General features: G+C 46.8%; 4 protein-coding genes across 5 annotated transcripts in view; 3 read left to right on the top strand and 1 right to left on the bottom strand.

Moving 5' to 3' along the window:
• The window catches only part of si:dkey-154b15.1 (uncharacterized), a 111,093-nt gene that overhangs the window by 79,721 nt on the left and 12,589 nt on the right, over positions 1-18,783 (top strand). The gene's annotated exons all lie outside the window — the stretch shown is intronic.
• Positions 4,735-7,323, top strand: marcksl1b (MARCKS-like 1b). Its single transcript, XM_067255933.1, has 2 exons — positions 4,735-5,013; positions 6,011-7,323. Exons 1-2 carry the CDS (start codon positions 4,927-4,929, stop codon positions 6,554-6,556), a joined length of 633 nt encoding a protein of 210 aa, XP_067112034.1. The 5' UTR covers positions 4,735-4,926; the 3' UTR covers positions 6,557-7,323.
• Positions 8,958-13,240, top strand: hdac1 (histone deacetylase 1). Of its 2 annotated transcripts, none has more exons than XM_067255340.1 (12): positions 8,958-9,029; positions 9,754-9,866; positions 10,091-10,208; positions 10,405-10,479; positions 10,684-10,822; positions 11,021-11,162; positions 11,262-11,354; positions 11,629-11,737; positions 11,824-12,201; positions 12,351-12,494; positions 12,580-12,628; positions 12,726-13,240. In XM_067255340.1, the coding sequence occupies exons 1-12, from the start codon at positions 8,975-8,977 to the stop codon at positions 12,751-12,753; spliced, it is 1,443 nt and encodes a 480-aa protein (XP_067111441.1). In that variant the 5' UTR covers positions 8,958-8,974; the 3' UTR covers positions 12,754-13,240. The 2 variants fall into 2 exon arrangements, with proteins under 2 accessions (XP_067111441.1, XP_067111440.1); XM_067255339.1 differs by having other exon boundaries at positions 12,571-12,628.
• eif3i (eukaryotic translation initiation factor 3, subunit I) lies at positions 13,422-18,698 on the bottom strand. Its single transcript, XM_067256209.1, has 11 exons — positions 18,582-18,698; positions 18,167-18,259; positions 17,835-17,922; positions 17,680-17,745; positions 17,307-17,456; positions 16,659-16,786; positions 16,322-16,432; positions 14,431-14,520; positions 14,270-14,343; positions 13,929-14,021; positions 13,422-13,818 (listed from the first exon to the last, which is right to left on the bottom strand). Exons 1-11 carry the CDS (start codon positions 18,582-18,584, stop codon positions 13,737-13,739), a joined length of 978 nt encoding a protein of 325 aa, XP_067112310.1. The 5' UTR covers positions 18,585-18,698; the 3' UTR covers positions 13,422-13,736.

The following is an 18,783-nucleotide window of genomic DNA, read 5'->3' as shown; positions in this document are numbered from 1 at the left end:
GACAGAAGTGCTCAGTCTCAGACTAACAGAACAACAGGACTGGCTGATCAGGACAGCAGTGCTCAGTCTCAGAGTAACAGAACAACAGGACTGGCTGATCAGAACAGCAGTGCTCAGTCTCAGAGTAACAGAACAACAGGACTGGCTGATCAGGACAGCAGTGCTCAGTCTCAGAGTAACAGAACAACAGGACTGGCTGATCAGGACAGCAGTGCTCAGTCTCAGAGTAACAGAACAACAGGACTGGCTGATCAGGACAGCAGTGCTCAGTCTCAGAGTAACAGAACAACAGGACTGGCTGATCAGGACAGCAGTGCTCAGTCTCAGAGTAACAGAACAACAGGACTGGCTGATCAGGACAGCAGTGCTCAGTCTCAGAGTAACAGAACAACAGGACTGGCTGATCAGGACAGCAGTGCTCAGTCTCAGAGTAACAGAACAACAGGACTGGCTGATCAGGACAGCAGTGCTCAGTCTCAGAGTAACAGAACAACAGGACTGGCTGATCAGGACAGCAGTGCTCAGTCTCAGAGTAACAGAACAACAGGACTGGCTGATCAGGACAGCAGTGCTCAGTCTCAGAGTAACAGAACAACAGGACTGGCTGATCAGGACAGCAGTGCTCAGTCTCAGAGTAACAGAACAACAGGACTGGCTGATCAGGACAGCAGTGCTCAGTCTCAGAGTAACAGAACAACAGGACTGGCTGATCAGAACAGCAGTGCTCAGTCTCAGAGTAACAGAACAACAGGACTGGCTGATCAGAACAGCAGTGCTCAGTCTAGTCGTGCCTGGGCGGGATAACTGACGTTGTTTTGTCGCTGCTGTTTGTTTCCTCCCATCTCTCTGGTATCCTTCACCTGATCTTGTATGGTATCCTTCATCTGATCAACTATGGTATCCTTGATCTGATCTTTTTCCCTCTCGTGTCCACACAGGGAGACGTGGTGTATGGTTTCTGGTCTGATGGAGGTAGACATCCAGGACGAACACTATGAAGTATATGAAGCTACCATGGAGAAAGGCAAAAGGCAAAAAGAAAATTCAAAAAAGGTTTCGAAAAAGTCATATCCTCTCCTTTCACTGTGTGTGAAAAATGATATGAGAAAAAAAGTTTCAAATGGTTGAAAAAAACAAATATCTAAAAAGTAAAAACAAAATAAGTTTTGTACTGTACTCTATTGTACTCTGCTCTGTTTTAGGCTTCTCTGTTCTCCTCTCTCCTTTTACTGTGTGTGGAAAAAAAGTTTTGAAAGGTTGAAAACATATTTTCGAAAAAAAGTTACATGAATGAGAATAGAGACATTCCTGATCACCCATGGCCATATATGAGGGAGATGTTTGAAATTGTCAAAAAGGATTCCTGGCGAATGCGCTGCGTGAGGTCCAGTTACCAGCGTGACACTAGAACAGGTAGTAGTAATGTCTACTTTTTACTTATATATACTATATGTCATTCTTCTTGACTTTAACTTGAGTGAAAAAGTGCAGTCAGTACTTCACCTTTTAGTGAGTCTTTTTAAACATGAGTGTCTGTACGTCTACTTGATTGAAGGATGTGTGTACTTTTGTCATGTCTGTCTATTGGAGACACATGGGCCATGAGGAGGGTATGGGCAAATAAGGAAGGTTTGTGTGTGAGTATGTGTATGTGTGGAAAAGGCCTGCTGTATGAAAGTGTGTGTGTTTCTCGTAAAATAGTATATAGGAGGACATTTTGTGTGGTTTTGGAGTTTCTAGATGTCAGTAAGTTGAATAACTGTGTTACCCCACAACTTCCCAGGAATTCCCCTTGAGGGAATCCCTTTTCATGTGTAAACCCGCCCTCTGTATAGACAGCCAACCAGAGATGGAGAAGGAGAGAGTGAAAGTAAAAAAGGGTCTGTGATGTCCTACGTTGCTTTTATGTAGCACCATGGTCCTGGAGGAGCGTTGTCTCGTAACTTTATATGGTTGAACAACAAATAAAAATCTACTACTACTAAACACCAGGCCATCTGCACTTCTGTTCCGGGTTGAAGGATTAATGGTGTTTACATGTGGACTGCCTCTGAATCTCCGAAGCAAACCTTTTGTTTTCACTTTCCTTCTCTCTCAACTGACAAATGACATCAGATGACATTTACTGGAAAAGAGAAAATACATCCTGTTTTCCTTGGAACTCTTATAGGAAACACAGTCCTAACACCCCTGGACACACACATGCTCTTAGTCAAACAGGTTCCCAAACTAGTTATTGTCAGTCTAGATGAGTAACGTGACGCACAGTTGATTAGTCCTCTGCTTAGCCAAGTGATCAATGTTGAATGGACAGGGTCAGGGGTCAGGGCAGAGCAGCCTGGTGAGGTCTGACAAAAATGGCCTGCTCAGAGAGGACGTGTGACAGAGAAATGGGAGCCATCCTGGAGGTTAGGGTCAGGGTGGAGGTTAGGGTCAAGGTGGAGGTTAGGGTCAGGGTGGAGGTTAGGGTCAAGGTGGAGGTTAGGGTCAGGGTGGAGGTTAGGGTCAAGGTGGAGGTTAGGGTCAGGGTGGAGGTTAGGGTCAGGGTGGAGGTGTCCTCCATGCTGTCAGGGTGGTTTTCGAAGCTGTTCCACACGGGAACTCACAGTTCAACATGATTTTATGATGTGTTTTTCACAGGTGTGACATCAGGTGAGCTAGTCCTGTCTGTGGAAAGTACCGTTGATGTGTCATCAGCCTGTGTCCCAAGTAATGGGCAGGGCTGTTCTCTGGATACCCAGGTGAATTCCACTCACACAGTGGGGAGGGTTGGTGTGTGAGCTGAGGGCATTACATCAGTCTCTCTCTCTCCAACCTCCCCCGCTTTACTTATCAAAGTATGAAAACAATGTTTGATGATACTGACACTAGCAACTGTAACATAGAGCACCACCATGAATCTGAACTCTGTCAGATACAGAGAACTCACAACTGATGCTACAGGACACAGGGGTCTACAGGGGTCTACAGGACACAGGGGTCTACAGGGGTCTACAGGACACAGGGGTCTACAGGACACAGGGGTCTACAGGGGTCTACAGGGGTCTACAGGACACAGGGGTCTACAGGGGTCTACAGGACACAGGGGTCTACAGGGGTCTACAGGACACAGGGGTCTACAGGGGTCTACAGGGGTCTACAGTGGTCTACAGGACACAGGGGTCTACAGGGGTCTACAGGACAAAGGGATCTACAGGACTGACAGTGTCTGTCTCACTCTGACCTCTGACTCAAAGTCCCTGTGCTGGTTAGACCCCAGTCACCCCCCTCTCCACCCTCACCCTCTCTCCACCCCTCACCCCCCCCCACTGTGTGTAGAACAGCATAGACTGTGTGTGTGTGTGTGTGTGTGTGTGTGTGTGTGTGTGTGTGTGTGTGTGTGTGTGTGTGTGTGTGTGTGTGTGTGTGTGTGTGTGGAAAATGTGCCCTTTGACCCCTGACGTGTACTGATCCCATGACAAAGCTGCTCTTTCACACACACACACACACACACACACACACACACTGTGCTCTGTTAAAGACAGAGCACAGTGGAGCACAGTGGAGCACAGTGAAGACAAGATGAGCCCAGGCGCCGTCATTGTTATGATCATCCTCTCAACAGATGATCAGAGAAGAAAGGAGGAATTCATGTGTTGTTTCTAATGGAGCCTGAGGCTACTCTTCAATCCTTCATCCCTCCATCCTCCATCCCTCTATCCTCCATCCCTCTATCCTCCCTCCCTCCCTCCTCTGTGTTCCGGTAGCTTCTCTGGGGCCCAGGAGGTGATGTGTCGCGAGGGCCTAGCATGCCAGGCATTCCAGCGCAGACAGAGGATACTTTATGACATCTCCCAAGCCCGGCATGGGGGGACAGAGAGTGGTGTGTGTGAGAAAGGTTAGCTGATCAGTGTGTGTTGGGGGGGGGGGGGGCAGTCAAGAGCACAGCATTTCTCCTAGCCTGACATCTTGGTTAAGAAGAAGGGGTGGTACTTAGGATCATATTTTCGGGAGGGCTTGTATCTGTGGGTTATTATTTTGGAACACATTTATAGCAACAATCGGATCATCTCTTGGGTGATGCTTTAAGAAAACATAGGCCATGCTTAAAGACATAAATGAGGACTGAGTGCAATGTGTCTTACTTACATCACATGAAAAAAAACATGTAAAGATGTATACTATTTGGAAACAGTTTACACTCAGCATTGTGTGGTTACTGATCTCAAGAGTTTGAGATTTTCCCATAATACATGATAGAACTTCAACATCTACTGAGGTCCGTGAGAAGAATTAGCTCTATTGAACTGATTGTCAAATTGTGGTACAATCTTGACAAGCTGAACAGAACAACGAAGTTCAACGATTTACAGAGCTACAGCCATTCACGTTGTTACCGTCACAGAATGATTGACTCTTCCTGAGTTTCACCATAGTCTGCAAATTTGCAACCACTACTATAGCCTACCTACCGCATCAAAACGAAAGCTATCACAATTGTTTGAAAGTCGTTATAAAGTGTTATCGGTGACAAGATCATAATGTACGATTTTCGTAAAATGCTCTCTTTCCCCGTTCAGTCGCTACCGCTGCCGTGACTGACGGGATGAGGGAAGGTTGGGGGTCTTCCAGAGGGCGGAGAAACGTCAGGAAGGTTTGTGTGATTGGACGTGGCTCCCAGACCACGCCCGTGGGTGGTCTCCCGGCTGTCTAGAAGCGTCGCGGCCGCTACGTGGTCCACAACGACGGATCATCCTGCTGGGGCGACACGCTCAACTACTGGACCAGCCGAAATAACAGTTAGCTAGCCACTCATTCTCTGAGGGGTCAGAAGCCTAAATTCAGCCTCTTACACCGTTGGATACACAGTACACCCGTGGAGCTGGATTAACTTCAAACTACCTTTCAGTTTTCCTTTTTAATTTTTAAAACCCTCAATAAAAGACAATGGGATCCCAGACGTCCAAGGGAGGAGTAGCCGTGGAGGCGAACGCGGCTGCCGCGGATGCTGCCGCTGTCAAAACTAATGGACAGGTATGTTTACGCTCACTTCAATATTTTCTCACTCAAACAGAAAAGTTTGGTTTTAATTGTGTGTCTGCTAATTTGTTATTATTGTGGACGTTGTTTACTTTTGCCGGTAAACGCTGTAGTAGCCTAGACGTAGAGTTGTGGGGTTGGTTGGTGTGAGTGATAGCAACGCTATCCGCGAGAGGATTAAATCACTTCAAGCGTAGTATTGCGAATCAAATGTATTGATTAGAAATGTTGTAAGTAGTAGATATTTAGTCATGTCGAAGCTAAACAGGATGAATTGCTAGCCGATGAGGTGACCGCAGTTGAAGTCTGCCCGGGTGCAGAAGCCCCAGACACGCTGGCCAACACGCCGTGAGGGGTCAGGTGTCCGGGTACCCCACTTAAGACCCCTGACTGATGCATACACAATCATCATGTATTTGAAGTGTCCTATTATGAAATTAGTTTATCATCACTTGTAATTAAAACAGATTTCAAGCAAGTGTAGATTGCAGCCACACCCCTTTTTATCCATCGAGTCTAGACAGATGTCTAGCATTCGTAACGCGCTTTCCTCATCACAACCAAGACATGCATTGTATAAACTGATTTTTTATTTAGCCCGTACAGTTGAAAGTTCCCAGTTGAAAGTACCGTCGTTTTCATTAAGAATTGTGAAGTAAATCACAGCTTTGCGTCGTCGTCTTTGTTGAGAGATCATGATGCTCCGTCTGTCTGGAAGCCGCTTCACACGCGCTCATGTGGCGTGATCGCCGCCTGTCGGTTGACCGTGGTGCTGCAAGGCGTCACCGTCGGAGGAGACGGTGGTTAATTGATGAGCGCGACGATGCTCTGACGGATTTAGATTGATCTAGGGATTCAACTAAAGGCCCTAAATGTATAAAATCAGTGTAGCCTACACTTTGAATTTGAGGAATATCTTTCACCGTTCTTATTATTATAAATTGTCGACAGTTGGTAATTAGGTGCCATTTTCTCACCAACGTTTTTCCAGGAGAACGGCCATGTTAAGACCAACGGAGACGTTTCTGCCAAGCCAGACGGCAACACCGCAGCCACCAACGGCTCTGCCGAGGCGGCCAAGGAGCCGGAGGCGGGAGCGGGCGGGGACGCCATCGAGCCAGCGCCCGCGGTGGACGGAGAGGCCAAGCCCGAGGAGGTCGCCAAGGAAACCCCCAAGAAGAAGAAGAAGAAGTTCTCCCTGAAGAAGACTTTCAACTTCAAAGGCCTGAAGAAGAGCAAGAAGGCTGGTGGGGAGGTGAAGGAGGAGAAGGAGGAGGACAAGGGGGCGGAGGAGGAGAAGAAGGAGGAGGTGAAGGAGGCGGCTGCTGCTCCTGCTGCTGAAGCTCCCAAGACGGAGGAGGAGCCTGCCAAGGAGGAGGCGCCGGCTGCTGTGAAGGAGGAGGCGCCGGCTGCTGTGAAGGAGGAGGTGAAGGAGGTGAAGGAGGAGGTGAAGGAGGTGAAGGAGGCTGCCCCAGAGGCCTCAAACCCTACAGAGGAGAGCAGCTCGACCCCGGCGCCCTCTGAACAGAAGGAGTGATGCTCCCTTCAGCTCACAAAAAACTGCCTGAACTGTTTTTCATGAGAGAGAGATAGAGTATATATATATATTTATATATATGTGTATATGTATACATATGTATGGATATATGTATATGTACATATATACACGTCATGTGAGACTCCTCAACGTGCCACTTTCGTCATGGTAACAAGACGACAGACTAGATTCACTAGTTCACTTCCCTGGTTACACCTCGACATCTGGACCTTTCGAGTATTATGGGCTGGCCACTGTGGAGCTTGAGTTCAATGAATGGAGACTGAGGAAATAACAACAGCTTTGGACTGAATGATGAATTTAGACCCTAAAACATCACATCCACGCATCTGAACAGAGATAGATAGATCACCACCACCTGAACTGTCTATTAGATTATAAAAAATCTATCTGAAATTTAAAAAAGAGACTTGCCAACTTTTTACACTCCTATATTCTAACCCAAATTTGAAGTATTTTGTGGTGTATAATAGAGACCCATCTTAAAGATTCAGAGAATCTATGTTTTGTTTGTTAAAAAAAAAAAGGCAATGTTTGGTTTTTATCTTGGCTATTAAAAAAGAGAAGCCATGAGCTTGCTACGTTCACTGTTGAGGTTTTAAATGAAGTTGTTTGTGTCCTGTCAGCCTCGATCTGCTTCTGGCTCTGTAAATACATTGGACTGATTTATGTTCATTATTTTGCTAATGTTGACAGATGTTACTGGTTTTATTGTAAAGTTGATAATGATCAATAAATGTTGGTTACCTGCCTGTTGATGCGTAAATATAGTTATTTACAGAACACCACTCGATGATGCACGTATAACATAATAATAGACATTCATATCACCATCACATTATGGTGTTTAATAAAACTAATACACCACCACGATAACATAAGTACTGCAACCTAGAGTAATTTACTAATCAACAAATCTACTATTAAATGTATGATAGGAATTATAGATACACATACAAATTGTGTGATCATGAGTTGTAACATCAAAATGCAAACCTTTGATAATAAAAAAGTAAATCTGGAGAATGTTCTGTATAAGATTCTAATGATGTCACTCTGCAGTGTCAGTCACAGCAACATGAAGGCTTTCCTTTCCTCAGGAACACATGACAACACCTGGTGGTTTGAAACACCTTGACCTCAGGAACCAGAAGGCATGCATAATCTGTCTTTTAGCTATCTCATGCTATCCATCTACTCTTTACAGTAAGATGATTACATTACAACACTCTTTAGGAGGACAAACTATGAAAAGGAGGAAAATGGAGCACCCTTTATGATGAAACCTGCATGTGGCCTGGCTTTGCGTGATCACCCCCTCAGATCAGGAACATCTGGGTGTTTATAAATCCCAGTTCTCCTGTTCTGGACATGGGGGAATGTTATGTTTAGAAAGTTCTCCTGGTCCTGTGGAATCCAGATCAAGAACAGGCTAATCTGGATGAAATTGAGAAGATGCTTGACCTGGTTCCCATGGTGATACGATGAGTTAAGATCAGAGCTGTTTTTAGATTCAGCCTTCAAACAAGATACATTATTTAAACGAGGCCTGGAGCTCACACACACAATTTACAGTGTGTGTGTTTTTTGTGTGTGTGTGTGTGTGTGTGTGAGAGAGAGCGAGAGAGAGAGAGAGATAGAGGATGAGTCTCTATGAGTGTATATTTATTATAATCGAAACATTTCTAAACATCCCAATACTGTTCAGAGGTGTGGTGGTCAAAAAGTCAAAATGCATCAGCCACAATTATGGATTGGGAAACGCGTATGGTCTAATTATTTATTATAGAATAGATAATTGAGATGATTTATTTGTGATTCATTAAATCACAAATAAATATGTTCCCTGGGTTGATATTTGAAGCGAGAGCGCGCTGGGTTCACCAAAATAATGCTTTGATCACCACCCAGGGTTGATAATACGTACTACCTCAAATATTATTACTGCGTTAGTCATTCATTATTACAGCTTAAAAGGTCTATTATGTTTTAGAATTTCTAAATAGTTCATTGATTTTCTTACTATACATACCCACAGTGAAGAGACTAAATTGATAGATTGAGCTTCCCTCGGACTCGGACGGGAGGAATGGATCGCGGTCTGTGTGACGTTGAGTTCAGAGACAAACAAGACTGTGCTTATGAAATGCAGACTGATGTTTCATACTTGAAGATTAAGTATTGTGAACCTGTGTGAGGTGCACAGTGTCTGAGTGACTGTGTGACTGTGTGTGTGTGTGTGTGTGTGTGTGTGTGGTGTGTGGTGTGTGGTGTGCAGACCGAGGTGTGCGTCGCAAGCCCGGGGGCGGGGGGGGGGGGGGGGGGGGGTGAGTGTGTGTTCCCCATCATGCACGTCCGCAGCAGCCGGCGGACACAGCAGACGAGGACTGGTTTAAAATGGCGCTGTCTTCTGCTCAAGGAACAAAGAAGAAAGTTTGCTATTATTATGATGGTAAGTGATAGACTCGATAGACTTGCATTTTTGTATCAGATGTATGGTGTATTAGTGCACGTTGTGGGCTCACAACAATTGTATGTCTTCTAGTTTTAAAAGGGGTGTTGAACATGGAAGTTTGGCTAGCACTAACGTTAGCCAGACAGCGGTTAAATACTACTAGCAAGCTAGGCTGCAATCAAGAAATGGTTGTCCCGAGTAATAAGTTAGCTAGGCTAGCAGTTGTGATTATTGCTACAGTCAACATGCATGTGATCAAGATGTTTCGATATAAATGATTGACTAGTTTTGCTTCTATATAACGCGGTGTAAGTACAATTTTGTACGATTGGCGAGGATGGCTTTAACGTCGTTAGCTAATTTGCTAGGTTAGTTCCACTATCTTCAGTCAGGTGGCTGAGCGGTTAGGGAATCAGGCTAGTAATCAGAAGGTTGCTAGTTCGATTCCCGGCTGTGCCAAAATGACGTTGTGTCCTTGGGCAAGGCACTTCAAACCTACTTGCCTCGGGGGAATGTCCCTGTACTTACTGTAAGTCGCTCTGGATAAGAGCGGCTCTGGACTTACTAAATCTGCTAAATGACTAAATGTAAATGTAATCTTGGTGATCTAGTTTCACTAGCACTGCCTGGGTAACGATGGACACAAGTTCGACTCGTGTGAATCCTGCCTGTCAGCTGCTGTGATGGTGTGTGTTATCACCCTGTCCTCCTCCTCCTCCAGGTGATGTGGGGAACTACTACTACGGCCAGGGACATCCTATGAAGCCGCACAGGATTCGCATGACACACAACTTGCTGCTAAACTATGGACTGTATAGAAAGATGGAGATCTACGTGAGTACACAACAGGACTGGGATGGGATTAAATAATGTCTCGTTATATCACTGAGGGAATTCACGGGATACTGGATTATTTATTCTGCATAAATGCTGCTAACTCATCTTCAACCCGTATTTGTCAAAACCAAGATGATCATGTTGCTAGGTAGATTTGTAAACTCGGGTTTATTCTTTCCTCTCCTCCCATTGGCTGTTGCGTGTGTTACCGGGGGCTGCAGAGACCTCACAAGGCCAGTGGAGAGGAGATGACCAAGTACCACAGTGATGACTACATCAAGTTCCTCAGGTCCATCCGGCCTGACAACATGTCTGAGTACAGCAAACAGATGCAGAGATGTGAGTTAGATGAGCCCTTCTGGACTCATCACTGGACTCATGTCATGGGAGTCATTTGATTGTAGGAATCACAGGGAACTCAATAGATCACAGGTCTTTCATACTGGGGGTGTGTTATTGGATGTGTGTGTGTGTGTATGACAGCTACAGTAACATGACTTCTGAGTTGTGACCTCGTCATGCTTTCCTCCCTCAGTCAACGTAGGAGAAGACTGTCCTGTGTTTGACGGCCTGTTTGAGTTCTGTCAGCTCTCAACCGGGGGCTCTGTCGGTAAGTCTCTATCTTTCTTTCCCTCCCTCTCTCTTTCTCTCACTCCCCCTCTTCACTCTCTCCTCCTCACCTCTCCTGAGCTGTTAGCCCCAGTAACAGCCGTCTCCTCACCTCTCCTGAGCTGTTAGCCCCAGTAACAGGCGTCTCCTCGCCTCTCCTGAGCTGTTAGCCCCAGTAACAGCCGTCTCCTGGCCTCTCCTGCAGCGGGGGCGGTGAAACTGAACAAGCAGCAGACTGACATTGCCATCAACTGGGCCGGAGGACTCCACCACGCCAAGAAGTCGGAGGCGTCCGGATTCTGCTACGTCAACGACATCGTCCTAGCTATCCTGGAGCTTCTCAAGTAACAACACTGTCTGTGTTTCAGCCTGTCTGTCTGTCTGTGTTTCAGCCTGTCTGTCTGTCTCAGCCTGTCTGTCTGTCTGTGTTTCAGCCTGTCTGCTAGCCTGTCTTCCTGCCTACCTGTCTGCCGGTCCTACAGTGTGTGTCTATCAGTCCGGTTGAGCATGCTCAGTAGAAGCTGTCCTGCTGTTCCCTGCAGGTACCACCAGAGGGTGCTGTACATAGACATTGACATTCACCATGGCGACGGGGTAGAGGAGGCCTTCTACACCACAGACAGAGTCATGACGGTGTCCTTCCACAAGTACGGAGAGTACTTTCCTGGGACAGGAGACCTGCGGGTGAGAAAAGGAGAGAGAGAGAGAGGATGTGTGTTTCAGGATATCTGAAGGTGTGTGTGTGTGTGTGTTTCAGGATATCTGAAGGTGTGTGTGTTTTAGGATATCGGAGCAGGGAAGGGGAAGTACTATGCTGTCAACTACCCCCTGAGGGACGGCATCGAAGATGAGTCATACGAAGCCATCTTCAGACCGGTGAGTCTCCCTGGACCAGCACTGAGTTCCCCTTCCCTCTCTGACGCTGGGGGGGTGGGGACTGTGTCCTCACAAGTTTAGTGAAACATGAACAACATGACCTTGTCAGGCTCTTTTGCTGGGCTCCAGCAAAGGGGTTAGAATTAGGTTAGGGTTTAGTGGTTAAAGATAACATCATAACGAGTGAATTGTTAAGCTCTTTATGATAGACACAAACCTGTGTGTGTGTGTGTCAGATCATGGCTAAGTAATGGAACCTGTGTGTGTGTGTCAGATCATGGCTAAGGTGATGGAGATGTACCAGCCCAGTGCCGTGGTGCTGCAGTGTGGAGCGGACTCTCTCTCTGGGGACAGACTGGGCTGTTTCAACCTCACCATCAAAGGTACTCTCACACACACACGCATTCACACACCTATCTTGCTCATCTCAGAACAGTGTTAACGTGTGTGTCTGGGGGTGTGTGTCCAGGCCACGCCAAGTGTGTGGAGTACATGAAGAGCTTCAACCTTCCCCTGCTGATGCTGGGTGGAGGGGGCTACACCATCAGGAACGTGGCGCGCTGCTGGACCTTTGAGACGGCCGTGGCTCTGGACAGCAGCATCCCTAACGAGCTGCCCTACAACGACTACTTTGAGTACTTTGGGCCGGACTTCAAGCTGCACATCAGCCCGTCCAACATGACCAACCAGAACAGCAGCGAGTACCTGGACAAGATCAAGCAGCGTCTGTTTGAGAACCTGCGCATGCTGCCCCACGCCCCGGGGGTCCAGATGCAGCCCGTCCCTGACGACGCCCCGCACCCCGACAGTGGAGACGAGGAGGACGACCCCGACACACGCATCTCCAGTACGCACACACACACACTCAAACACGGATGCTCTCTCACAAACGCTGACATGCTCTCTCAAGCTCACAGAATGCAGTAACAGATGGTACTGGCAGGTGCTTGTATTTGTCACCAGGCCTAGTCTAGTGTGACGTTTGTGTGTTTTCAGTCCGCGCCCATGACAAGAGGATTGCGTGTGACGAGGAATTCTCAGACTCCGAGGACGAGGGGCAGGGGGGCGGGCGCCGGAACACAGCCAATCACAAGAAGACCAAACGAGTGAAGAAGGAGGAGAAGGAAGGGGAGAAAAAAGGTGAGATCTCCACACACACACGCACACACGCTCATTCAAGGTAATGGTTCACTGTATGATTACTTGCCTTTGCCAGATGTGAAAGAGGAGAAGGAGGATGAGGATGAGGAGGAGGAGAATATGGATACTTCAGGGTAAGAGAAGCTGCTGACTGGAAGAAGCAACTTAACTTTTGACTCTTCTCACGACGGTGTCTGTGGTAGTGTTCTAACTGACAGTTCTTTCTGTCAGGCCAAAAGAAGAGGTTAAAACCACCTGATCCACGAGCCCGGCGTCTGAAAGGAGGGCTGGTCGCTTCAGACAGACGTGCAATGCTTGAGGACTAACTTATTTCACACTGATGTTCGTGTCTAGATTCCTGGATAAAGCTGTGAAGTTAGAGTTCCCGTAGCACCTCAGATAGCCAGGGTCAGAGGTCAGCCAGACTGCGGACACCAGCTGATTCTTCTGTTTGGTACTTTTTCATTTTTTATGATGTATGCTCTGATGTTCCCAGTTTTTCGGCACACTGAGGAATTGCGCAATGTTTTAATTTTGTTTTTCTGACGTGTGTGTGCTAGGTCAGAGGGTGTGTTCCTCAGACGAGGGTGTCGCTGGGTCAGTAACACCTTGTTTTAGACTTGATCTTTTGTACTGTTCTCCACTGACAGACCACCTCCAGCTGTATGCAAAGTGTCAGGTGGTTGTAAATGTGCGTCTAACTTTGTTTACAAAAATAAAGATGTTTACTGTCTGCACTTACTGTTTTACTGGGTAACGTGATAGTTATTCAATATGTTACTTCTAACCTGTCTATACAGAATGAAGGACATCAGGTGCACATTTTTTCTGCAGTGTAGCATCAGGGCAGCAGACACCATCCTGACTGACCTGCTAGTGTGGCAGTGATCTAACATGTTTACCTCATGAACACAAACCAATTCGATCTGAATTCAAATTCAATTTTATTCAGATTAAATACACTAATCCTTGGGTGTTGAGTTATGTGAGTCATTTAAATTCAGTACAAAATATTTATTTCATGAAAAGTGACACTAGAGGAGAATCTGGGTGTTGGGGCCAGAGTCCACCTGCAGCTCCTCTGGATAACCCTAACCAGGCTCTGGAAAACCTGGGCAGGTGACGACATCATGTTCTGTTCAGCTCTGTGTTTAGATCAGAGGAGGAAAGCAGGGAGGCTCCTGGGTTGTCAGGGTTACTGGGTCTGGTGGTGAGTTGATGTTGGAATGGGAAGTTTTTTCCTCAAGCCTCCAGCTCAAAGTCAAAGTAATGTGGGTCGAAGTAGTGAATCCTTGTGTATCCATCCTCTCCCCCGCTGCTGTAACTGTAGACATTAACCAGGGACGGAGGGCAGAGAAAGAATCATGTGACGACTTGGTTTCATATCAAAGATGTGTTTTCTAGTTTCAGTTTGAAGCATCTGTCATCTCTTACCTTTTGCCATCAGGGTGGAAGGCTACACAGTTGATTGGCCCAAAGTGACCTTTGACCCTGCCAAACTCCTCCTCATAGGCCGCATGGAAGAACCTAGAGGAAGAGTTGGGGGTGTCAGGTCAGAAGCTAACATCTCAGACCATGTACCAACATCTCCCCTCAGACCATGTACCAACATCTCCCCTCAGACAATGTACCAACATCTCCCCTCAGACCATGTACCAACATCTCCCCTCAGACCATGTACCAACATCTCCCCTCAGACAATGTACCAACATCTCCCCTCAGACCATGTACCAACATCTCCCCTCAGACAATGGCTAAACGAAGGGAACACGTACCTCGCTTCAAACTTGCCAATCCTGGTGGAGGTGGTGGTGACCTCCATAGCCTCCTGTCCTCCTCCCATCACCACCTGGAGACACGCGGGGAGCAGGGGGGAGAAGCGTTAGCCAGTGACGAATCCACAGAGAGAGAAAGGAGCATGCACAGGGGCCCTTACGTGGTCCATGATGGGCGAGATGGCAGCAGAGTTCACAGGTCTCTCAGTCTTGAAGGTCTTTATGTGATCCAGAGATGTGGAGTCAAACAGCTGTCAGGACACACACACACATTAAGACCCAGCAGCTGGTGGTCAGTAGGTAAATGAGACAGATAAGTGGTCAGTAGGTAAATGAGACAGATAAGTGGTCAGTAGGTAAATGAGACAGATAAGTGGTCAGTAGGTAAATGAGACAGATAAGTGGTCAGTAGGTAAATGAGACAGATAAGTGGTCAGTAGGTAAATGAGACAGATAAGTGGTCAGTAGGTAAATGAGACAGATAAGTGGTCAGTAGGTAAATGAGACAGATAAGTGGTCAGTAGGTAAATGAGACAGATAAGTGGTCAGTACGTAAATGAGACAGATAAGTGGTCAGTACGTAAATGAGACAGATAAGTGGTCAGTAGGTAAATGAGACAGATAAGTGGTCAGTAGGTAAATGAGACAGATAAGTGGTCAGTAGGTAAATGAGACAGATAAGTGGTCAGTAGGTAAATGAGACAGATAAGTGGTCAGTAGGTAAATGAGACAGATAAGTGGTCAGTAGGTAAATGAGACAGATAAGTGGTCAGTAGGTAAATGAGACAGATAAGTGGTCAGTAGGTAAATGAGACAGATAAGTGGTCAGTAGGTAAATGAGACAGATAAGTGGTCAGTACGTAAATGAGACAGATAAGTGGTCAGTAGGTAAATGAGACAGATAAGTGGTCAGTAGGTAAATGAGACAGATAAGTGGTCAGTAGGTAAATGAGACAGATAAGTGGTCAGTAGGTAAATGAGACAGATAAGTGGTCAGTAGGTAAATGAGACAGATAAGTGGTCAGTAGGTAAATGAGACAGATAAGTGGTCAGTAGGTAAATGAGACAGATAAGTGGTCAGTAGGTAAATGAGACAGATAAGTGGTCAGTAGGTAAATGAGACAGATAAGTGGTCAGTAGGTAAATGAGACAGATAAGTGGTCAGTACGTAAATGAGACAGATAAGTGGTCAGTAGGTAAATGAGACAGATAAGTGGTCAGTACGTAAATGAGACAGATAAGTGGTCAGTAGGTAAATGAGACAGATAAGTGGTCAGTAGGTAAATGAGACAGATAAGTGGTCAGTAGGTAAATGAGACAGATAAGTGGTCAGTAGGTAAATGAGACAGATAAGTGGTCAGTAGGTAAATGAGACAGATAAGTGGTCAGTAGGTAAATGAGACAGATAAGTGGTCAGTAGGTAAATGAGACAGATAAGTGGTCAGTAGGTAAATGAGACAGATAAGTGGTCAGTAGGTAAATGAGACAGATAAGTGGTCAGTAGGTAAATGAGACAGATAAGTGGTCAGTACGTAAATGAGACAGATAAGTGGTCAGTAGGTAAATGAGACAGATAAGTGGTCAGTAGGTAAATGAGACAGATAAGTGGTCAGTAGGTAAATGAGACAGATAAGTGGTCAGTAGGTAAATGAGACAGATAAGTGGTCAGTAGGTAAATGAGACAGATAAGTGGTCAGTAGGTAAATGAGACAGATAAGTGGTCAGTAGGTAAATGAGACAGATAAGTGGTCAGTAGGTAAATGAGACAGATAAGTGGTCAGTACGTAAATGAGACAGATAAGTGGTCAGTAGGTAAATGAGACAGATAAGTGGTCAGTAGGTAAATGAGACAGATAAGTGGTCAGTAGGTAAATGAGACAGATAAGTGGTCAGTAGGTAAATGAGACAGATAAGTGGTCAGTAGGTAAATGAGACAGATAAGTGGTCAGTAGGTAAATGAGACAGATAAGTGGTCAGTAGGTAAATGAGACAGATAAGTGGTCAGTAGGTAAATGAGACAGATGTGTGGGCTGAGGCAAACCCTGCTGGCACCTTGGCGTGGTTGTCCTTGGAGGCGGTGATGACCATGGTGAGGTCCACAGATGTCTGGATGTCGTTGATCTGCTTGGTGTGCTCCTTCACCTTCTTCAGGACTTCCCCCGACTTCATGCACACAGCAAGACTTTACACCACAACCTGACCACACCCTGAACAAGCTAACCATCTACACCACACCCTGAACAAGCTAACCATCTACACCACACCCTGAACAAGCTAACCATCTACACCACACCCTGAACAAGCTAACCATCTACACCACACTCTGAACAAGCTAACCTGTCCTGTCAGCCTTGTTAGTTCCCTGCGCTGAGGTGGCTGGCTGGCATACCTTGGCACTGAACTGGTTGATCTCTCCGCTCTCATGTCCTGCGATGACATACTCCCCCAGCGGTCCCCACACGGCGCTGGTGATCTTGGACTCGCTGCAGGGAACTGTCAGGTAGGGCTGGTTGTCCTCTACAGCACAGGAGGATAAGACACACGTCAGCCAGACAACAAGGAGCTTCTGAGGGCCCACTCAGGAGCTTCTGAGGCCCACTCAGGAGCTTCTGAGGCCCACTCAGGAGCTTCTGAGGCCCACTCAGGAGCTTCTGAGGCCCACTCAGGAGCTTCTGAGGCCCACTCAGGAGCTTCTGAGGCCCACTCAGGAGCTTCTGAGGGCCCACTCAGGAGCTTCTGAGGGCCCACTCAGGAGCTTCTGAGGGCCCACTCAGGAGCTTCTGAGGGCCCACTCAGGAGCTTCTGAGGCCCACTCAGGAGCTTCTGAGGGCCCACTCAGGAGCTTCTGAGGCCCACTCAGGAGCTTCTGAGGGCCCACTCAGGAGCTTCTGAGGCCCACTCAGGGGCTCCTGAGGGCCACTCAGGGGCTCCTGAGGGCCCACTCAGGAGCTTCTGAGGCCCACTCAGGGGCTCCTGAGGGCCCACTCAGGGGCTCCTGAGGGCCCTCTCAGGAGCCCTGATCCACAGGACTGCCTACCTATCTGCTGGGGGTCTCTCAGGTCAAAGTAGTTGAGAAAGCACTGGTAGCCCATCTGCTTGTCCGTTGAGAACATGATGATGTTGCCGCTGAAGTCGAAGCCACACGTCCTGACAGCAGAGCTGGTCTGCAGCAGAGCCAGCTGCTTACCTGGGACACAAAGGGAGACGATTAACCTCTGCTCAACCAGGAGGGGCTCTGAAATAGAAAATATCCTGCCAGTGAGATTGAGATGTAAAGTATGCCAGTGACTGGGCTTGCCAGGGACAGAGAAAGAGAGCAGGGTAGGGGGGGGGTTAACATGGGGTGACGGGGAGCACTGCAGGTAATGACCAGACACCCAGTGGGTCTCTAGAACCTTCTGTGCCCTCACCAGTCTCACAGTCCCACAGTCGACAGCTGTTGTCTGCGGATCCAGTCAACACATTCTTTGTGTCCCCTGAGAGCACCGTTAAGGAAAAACAACACACACACTGTGTTCAAGAGACAGAACACAATCATTGATGTGGTTCGCTATGAGAAGGATACAGTCACAGTCGACGCACCACACAGCCCCCGTGTGGCCATTGTAAGTACCAAGTCTTTCCCCGTTCACCGAGTACCACACATTAGCAACCTGAACGTAAAATAACGAGAACAAGCACATAAATAAAGATCAATATTAATGTGAGTCTTGTAGAAGACATAACCCGCTTCCACGCCATTAAGGGTGTGTCAATCACCGATATCTGTTTCCCTATAAGCCAATGTAAGATTAATTTGCACTTTACGTGAATGATGCTTTATATGTATGTAACATAACCAGTATGACAGAGATCCTCTTCATGTACATGCGATAGTCATATTATCACGTCACTCACTGTGTCTTTGGCGACGGAGAAGAGCAGGTCTCCTTCGCGGTTATATTTGATCTGGGTGATGGACCTCTCGTGGCCCTGCAGTAAGATGGGTTTCTGAAAAGCACAATCGTCGTTATCTGAAGGGCCCAATGTGTACGCGTGTTACCAACATACATCCTACAGTATTCGTTTATATGTTCATAGTCAACTATTAAAAATAATAGGGTACTAGGCTATAGTGGACCTACTGAACAAACCTATATTTGCATCACTTCCTTCACGCTAGGCTAGAGCTAGTACATTAGCCAAGCTTAGCGATCCAGCTAACGTTAGCCAGCTGGAGCCGGATAGTTGGTTCAGTTGCTTAGCAGTTCATTTATTTGTTGTTCTGACAGAGGAATGGATATTGTTGATACATCCCAACTAATAAACTTACCATTGTCGAAACTTCACCAATGCCAGTGTATCCTTTTTAATATTTTTCTCCCAAAACGAGAAAGGGTGTTCACTCGTGTTACGAGGCGCCGGAGTTTAGGAGGAAGAGAAAGATGTATTTCCTGTTTATAGCGATGACTCTGAAAACGAAGCACGCCCTCTGCTGGCAGTGAGCACAGCGTTTCCCTGCAACAATCCCCAGT

Source organism: Osmerus mordax, chromosome 18, assembly GCF_038355195.1.
Source record: "Osmerus mordax isolate fOsmMor3 chromosome 18, fOsmMor3.pri, whole genome shotgun sequence".
Classification (NCBI taxonomy): Eukaryota; Metazoa; Chordata; class Actinopteri; order Osmeriformes; family Osmeridae; genus Osmerus; species Osmerus mordax.
Note: the sequence above shows the minus strand (reverse complement) of the source record. Positions and strands in the feature narration are given on the sequence as shown.

Bases quoted from the DNA above. Each gene is read 5' to 3' on its own strand.
- eif3i (XM_067256209.1), bottom strand. The intron at 16,787-17,306 runs GTAGGCAGTCCT...CCTGTGCTGTAG, and splicing joins GAGAGACCCCCAGCAGATAG to AGGACAACCAGCCCTACCTG. The intron at 14,022-14,269 runs GTACGTGTTCCC...CTCTTCCTCTAG, and splicing joins ATTGGCAAGTTTGAAGCGAG to GTTCTTCCATGCGGCCTATG.
- marcksl1b (XM_067255933.1), top strand. From the start codon at position 4,927: ATGGGATCCCAGACGTCCAAGGGAGGAGTAGCCGTGGAGGCGAACGCG. The intron at 5,014-6,010 runs GTATGTTTACGC...ACGTTTTTCCAG, and splicing joins CTGTCAAAACTAATGGACAG to GAGAACGGCCATGTTAAGAC.
- hdac1 (XM_067255339.1), top strand. From the start codon at position 8,975: ATGGCGCTGTCTTCTGCTCAAGGAACAAAGAAGAAAGTTTGCTATTAT. The intron at 10,209-10,404 runs GTGAGTTAGATG...TTCCTCCCTCAG, and splicing joins CAGCAAACAGATGCAGAGAT to TCAACGTAGGAGAAGACTGT. The intron at 12,495-12,570 runs GTGAGATCTCCA...TGCCTTTGCCAG, and splicing joins GAAGGAAGGGGAGAAAAAAG to ATGTGAAAGAGGAGAAGGAG.